This window comes from Acyrthosiphon pisum, chromosome A3, assembly GCF_005508785.2.
Source record: "Acyrthosiphon pisum isolate AL4f chromosome A3, pea_aphid_22Mar2018_4r6ur, whole genome shotgun sequence".
Taxonomy (NCBI): domain Eukaryota; kingdom Metazoa; phylum Arthropoda; class Insecta; order Hemiptera; family Aphididae; genus Acyrthosiphon; species Acyrthosiphon pisum.
The window spans coordinates 2,393,232-2,400,149 of NC_042496.1; the positions used below are offsets into that span (position 1 = coordinate 2,393,232).

The following is a 6,918-nucleotide window of genomic DNA, read 5'->3' on the forward strand; positions in this document are numbered from 1 at the left end:
TTTCCCTCCAATTCATGCTAATGTATTATTTAGAAATCTGTGGTATTGGTATTTTAGTATTTATATTTTATACTCTATGGTAGAGTTCAGTTAGTTGCGTGATAACATTGAAAACCTTATCTTATCATTATTTGTATTTATTTTGATTTTGAACTTTTTACACAAACGAGTTACCAAATCAGTTACAGTACTTACAGACGTGTGTTTAGTTTTAAAATTCAATTGAACTGTGTAATTTAAATTATATGTGACAGTGGTGAAAAACGAAAGAAGGGTGGCGCTGAAAAGGTACGAGAAAAAAAGAAAAAACTGTTAATGGGACCTATTTACGTGAAACCTTGTTTTAGATTTTCAATCCTTAGCTATAAAAGTTTAACATTTTATACATTTTAACTACAAAATAATAATTTAATGTTTAATTTGATAAATTTTGTCATAATTCGAACTTTAAATGCCTATAAAAAAAATGTGCGCATATGTATTTTTAATATTTTTCAATTGCTATTGTAAAAATATATCAGGGGCCTTGTATTCAATTTTCATGCTTTTTGGCAAAACAAATAAAAACTAAAAAAATTAAAATTTGAAATGTCCGTAAACAGCTTAAAAAGAATCAAATTATTTTCATTCAGTGAAATTTTCAAGTTTCTACAGTCACTTGTTTTTTAATTACAACAAAATAAGAAAATCGTTACGTAAGAAATCGAGTGAATATCAAATGTTGTAAAAATATGAATTTCAAACGCTCATAAAAATTTAATTTGAGTTTCTTATAGACATTTTTTTTTTTAGATAAAGGTAGTTTATCCTATAAGAAATTATGTATTACATTTTAAAATCTTAGTTCTAAAAAGAAAAAATTTTACGAATTATTAACTCAAAATAATTTGCTTATTTTCGTGATTTTTACATATTTTGTCAATTTTTGAACTTTAAATGCTAATAAAAAAAAACTGTGACTAAGGATTTTCAATATTTTTCAAATGTCATTGCAACAATATAATAGGAGCCTTGTATTGAATTTTCAAGTATTTTTACTCAACAAATAAAGTTTTATTGACATTCATAGAAAAAAAACTAAAAAAATGCTTATAAAAAAAATTGTGACTATGGATTTTTAATTTTTTTCATCTGACCTTGAAACAATATACTAGGAGCCTTCTATTAAATTTTCAAGCTTTTTTAACCAACAAATAATATTTTATTGATATTTATAGAAAAAAAATGGACACTGAAAATGTGCCTTAAACAGTTTAAATTAAGTCAAAATATTTGGAAAATGTTATGGCGTATAGAAATTACTATAATATAAACATTCAGTCAAAATTTCATGTTCCTACGGTCATTTGTTTTTTTTATATTTTTATATTGCGGGTGCAGGGCCGGTTTGATTCATCTTCCCGGACCGAAAAAATTCGTCAATCCGCCCCTGAGTATAGGTAATCATTATCATACATAAATATATTATATGACACATCATTAGGTTAGGTTGGTATAATCTATCCAATTTATAATACCTAATTATTATTATTATAGATTTAAACTATACCTAATTAAGACAGTTAGGTGGGTCTATATAGAAGCATAATAAACATATTATGTAATAATATATTATAAAATCTTTATGCCTCTTATTGTACAAGATTTTATACCTATCCAGCCATCCAGATAGGTACACTTAGATATTCAAAATTATAATAAACCTAATGAATTACTTATTATACTATAGCTGCAATCCCACTATAATGTTTCTAAGCTTTTTAGCTTTCTCTCTAATGAGTATTTACTGTGAACAAGTATTAACTAACAGCTGTTATACCTCACTATCGAAGGCTTTTTAAAACTTACTTATAAGTATTCAAATACAATGTTAAAGATGTTCTAAATAGATCATCATTCAATGCATGATTTAACATTCTTAGTACTGAAGCTCCTTTATTGTAAGTAATTATATCGAAAATATCTTGTATTTCAGTTGGTGTATTAACGGTTGCTGTGATTGGATGACGTGGTCTATGATCGTAAGCTAATGCTTCTTGATGTTGTTCAATGACAAACATATCTCCAGTACGCCAGTCAGGTTCTGCCTGTAGAAACAATCGAACAATTATTGTTCAATTAATTTTGATTCACAAATGAAAAATCAATTGCATTTTTTATATCTAACCGCTTGAACAGCAAAATATTCGAATAATGTGGCAAAAGCCTCATTTAACCAAAGATAATTCCACGATGAACATGTTACGAGATCGCCAAACCACTGATGTGACAATTCATGTTGAACAACTGTAATTACAAATTCTTTGTCTTTTTCAGTAGATTTATTTGTCACAAGTAAATATTTTTCTCTGAAACATTCAAATATTTGATAATAAAGTAACAGCTTTAACAAGATGAAAGCTGAAATAATCTATTGTACGAGTGTAGTATCCACTTAGCCTGAAAAGCAAATATCCATACATAAATTATGAGTACCTATTTCAGGCTAAGAATAAAATACGTTTTACCATAAATAAATTAAAAACTCGAATGATAAACATAATATTACCTATATGAAAAAAAAAACTATTATACGACAAGTGTATTATATAATTACTAGGTGATGATTAACCATTAACCTATATGTGTACCTATAATATATAGTGAACCTCTACTCTACAGTATCATTGGTCGGGAATACACTTTGTTATAAAATTATAAAAGGTAGGTATAACTATCTAATAGAAAGTGTCTAGTTAAAACTTAAAAGTATTTAGACATTTAGTTTAAGATTAAGGTGCAATCGAATTTTATTGGATGATCTGTTAGGTACATGTATCTAAGAGTTTTTTTATTTTTTGTGCAAATAATTTAAAGTAGACTGAGTTTGAGTATGTCTATATATTTATCAATCATGACAGGTGTAAATCAGACTCTGATGCCTATAGTGATGGGATACTATGCCCTTGTACTTGTCTGATATTTTTTCGTGAGTCAAGGAAGTGGAAAAGATCTGAATGCATGCCGTGTTAAATTCGTGGGCAAATTGGTAGTCTAAATTAAAACAATTAAATATTTGTATTTGGTATGACGTTATACCAAATTACCAACAATATTGGTACTTAATAATCAAATAGCAGCAGCAGTAGTAAATAGTAGGTATTCGATTTTTTTTTTTTTTTTAGGGAGGCCTGAATCAATCACTATAAGACATATTTTTAAAATTGTCGCGTAAAAAGATAAACCATACGAGGAGAAAAAACCTAAATCTTTTTAATCATTTATGCAAACTTAAGAGTTAAAAGGCCGTCAGACCCGCTGTGTTGTATACTTGTCTCCGTCTTACGAATGGACAATTCACTTATAATAGGGAATTTGCATTCAGCTTAAACAATTTTGTGTTGTTGGGCGTTGTTTGCCTATTAATAAACTTAAAAGTATATAAGAATTAAGAACATTTTCTGTGTTCTCTTGTTAATTTTTTACAATATTTTAATTATTAAGCAGCGAGTAATGATCATTTTTAAAAAACTCACTTGAAAATAAAAATATTATAAAAAGCAACAAGACAACATAGATAGTATTCTTACCTTTAAATTTGATACCTGCAAGTTAATTCACACTAATATTTAATCCAATAATACAAAATTGGACCTGCTGAACGTACAATTTGGTACCTATACCTATGTTGTGCGTTAGTGCTTAAGACCGAGACAACACATGCGGGTACGCGTATACAACCCCATCTTAGAGAATATACCTACCATGTACCCCATTTGAGGGGCTAAATTGCTTAAACCTTTTACTTTCCCCGTCATCGCCCTAATTGCGCCCTATGATGTAGATAGGTATAAAACAATAGAAGTAAGAACACAATAAATTATATAGTTACTAATGAATCAAAAATAACTTGGGAAATAATATACATATATAAGGTATATATTATAGGTATATAACCTAATACCTACTTTAACTTTTATGAAAAATATTTAGAAATGTCTACCTGTATGTATTTAATCCCCAATTTTCCATCGCACCAAATGAAAAGTCTGGAACTGCTAAAAGGCCTATTTTCGAATACGTATATGGTATGTTCGTATAGATTTCCATCAGATTGAGTAATTTATTAGCTCTTTCTTCGATGTATGTTGCTTGATTAATATAGTCTCCATGCGTGTAAATGTAAATTCTTTGATCTTTTGTTGTATTTACAAATTCCGAAACCGAAAACGCTACTAAGTACGTAGATATTGGTTCTGTAGTTTGATACTGATCACGTACATATTTAGGTCCACCTTGAGTAACGGATCTGCAAAGTAATAACTTTAATATTAAATATTTAAACAATTTTTAAAATGTTTGTTTGTCAGATATGTTTTTATTATTATTTTTCATTAACTTACTGTTCGATAGTTTGTTTTGCTATTGGCATGTTTGATAAAGAAATTTGTTTTACTAATCTCGTGACAGAAATTGTAAAGGGGGTTTTAAATGCAGGTTCATCGTAACACGGGAATGCCCTTCTAGCATATGTAGGTTCAAATTGAGTAACGGCTAACCATCTAAAATAAGTACAAAACACAAATTTAAAAAAAATTATACAATTATAATATATACCTAGGTAGTTAGTACACATATCACATAATATGTAACTTGTACCTCCGTAAAAAAGCAAAGTTTTAACATATAGGTAATATGCCCGCATAAAATTTACATTTTTGTAAATGATAAATTTGTTATTTATCTAATAAGATATAGCCATATAGGTAACATATATATGTTACAAATAATAAAAGACAGTAGGTATTGTTTTTGTTATTACTCTATTTATTATTAGTGGTTATAGTCAAGGAAATAGGTACCGGGAATCAAGCACCATCATGTTATTCATCTCAATGTGAGACAATGCAGTGGAGGATAATGTTTATTGAGTTATTGTTTATTTGCATAAATTGTATGCGCACAATAATAATAGGTGGATACATTTGAATAAGGCAACGAATCATCACATTAAAAATATAAAACAATTCTGACCAGAGCTTGATTTTAAGAACGTGTCATATAAAAATATGTCTTCATACGGATGATGGTAAATGTGAATTTGAACCGACCGCATAAATTTGTATAACATATTATTATGTACCTACTACGCAAGAATCAAGATTAAGTCAATAAATGTAAACATGGCCCCAGTTTTTCAAACGCAAAAATTAGTCGTGTAAAAACTAAAACTACCCATATTTTTTTCATTTTAGGAATGCATATTATAAACTAGTTTTTTAAACTGTTTTTTAGATACCGAGCGGAGTTATGGACGTACCTATTGGTTTTTACAATGCGTGTTTTTAAAAATAATATCGTTATTTTTATTAGTCATTGTTCTATTGTCATTATCTAGTTTCTATTGATTCGTAAATAATTATAAATTAGGGTACTAATTAATAGGTACTTTAACTCAAAAGTAATTTTGCAGTAGGTATTAGTATCCAGTACAAATATTAACATTATCTACAAGAGACAAGAATTGGACATTATGAAGAGTAAATAACTATAAAGAACAAATTGTTGTGTCGTGACGTTCTAAGTAATGTAGCACTGGAATTGTGTGTTAAATATATTTGAATATTTTGTTTTCGATACATATACATAAATTATAAAATACAAATATATATTCTAGGGAATTTACCTATGTCCGAAATAAAACTCACTTTACGCTACCATCTTCGTCCTTGTACCAGCTTTTATAGAAACCTGTCATGTCGTTCCGTAACTCTCCCGAGTATGCGATTTGTACATTATATACTCGATCGGCAATAAGTCCAGGTGACTTAAATTGAATAATGAGTTGTTCGTTTTTTGCCACGACGTGGTTTCCGGCCACCTCGACTTTAGTTGTTGAATCCGTAGTCACATCAATTTTATTTATTTTTAAATCATCTACATTCAAAGTTAACTCTTCTGTTGATGTCTTTACCCGAATGGTTATGTTCACGGTACCCGTGAATGTGAATTGGTTATTTTGTGGATCAATAAAAGTCTGTACATCTAACGTGTAGGATATCGGTTCGGTACTGTTCGGCAAACGGAACACATCCATTTTCTCTCTTGCGGCGGTCGCATCCTGCGCAAAAACGCAGGAGCAACACACAGTTAAGAATAATAATTTTAACATGGTACCTAACTCAAGCGATGCGAATTATAAACTAAAAACTTATAATATAATATTCCATCAGCTATATTCGTACATGAGCATACAAATAAAAATATTTTATCATGATAAAACAACATATTATAATGATATAATGACTAATGAGTCTTGACTCGAGTGTCAGATAAATACCCTATTACCCATCTACTTTATATTTACACTGTTTATCTTTTTAATTTGCTTAATTTATTTTAATGGGTATTTTAAGATAGCGAGTTAACGAGTTTAATGAAATAAAAATTGTCGTTGTAAATTATCTTATATATATATATATATATATATCTTATATATAATTATATTATAACATACAAGAATAATATTATATATCCATACTCCAATATAGTATTAATATCTATTCCCGGTTAGTGTTATACAAGTATACTTATTAATTGGCAAAAATATGGGGCTCACCCACTTAAAATGCACATAAAACATTGAAATATTTTTTTTTTTTAATATTTTTTCAAGGACAATAGTACATTATGATTATACAATATTTTCTTTGTAAAATTGGTAAATATTTTAACCAAATAGTAGCACATATTTTTTACTTTAACCCTGCAATTTTTGTTCACATAAACCATATAAATGAGAAATCTCATATTGTACCAAGCTAAAATTGTCTTAATTGTATGGGTATTTAAGTATTTTTATTAATTGACTTAATATCCCCCACTCCGTCTTGTTTAAAAATTGTATAGACGCCCTTGTGAATTGTGTCTATTCTTATT

The 6,918-nt window shown here is 28.3% G+C and overlaps 1 protein-coding gene across 1 annotated transcript in view; it reads right to left on the reverse strand.

Moving 5' to 3' along the window:
• The window catches only part of LOC100165746 (aminopeptidase N), a 9,724-nt gene extending 3,519 nt beyond the window's left edge, over positions 1–6,205 (reverse strand). The window contains exons 1-5 of the mRNA XM_001946719.5: positions 5,688–6,205; positions 4,383–4,541; positions 3,983–4,288; positions 2,168–2,348; positions 1,849–2,087 (exon numbers count right to left, since the gene is read on the reverse strand). Of these exons, the coding sequence (XP_001946754.2) occupies positions 1,849–2,087; positions 2,168–2,348; positions 3,983–4,288; positions 4,383–4,541; positions 5,688–6,151 (1,349 nt within the window). The 5' untranslated portion in view covers positions 6,152–6,205. The remainder of the gene's footprint in view (positions 1–1,848; positions 2,088–2,167; positions 2,349–3,982; positions 4,289–4,382; positions 4,542–5,687) is intronic.
• Between the last annotated feature and the right edge of the window lie 713 nt (positions 6,206–6,918).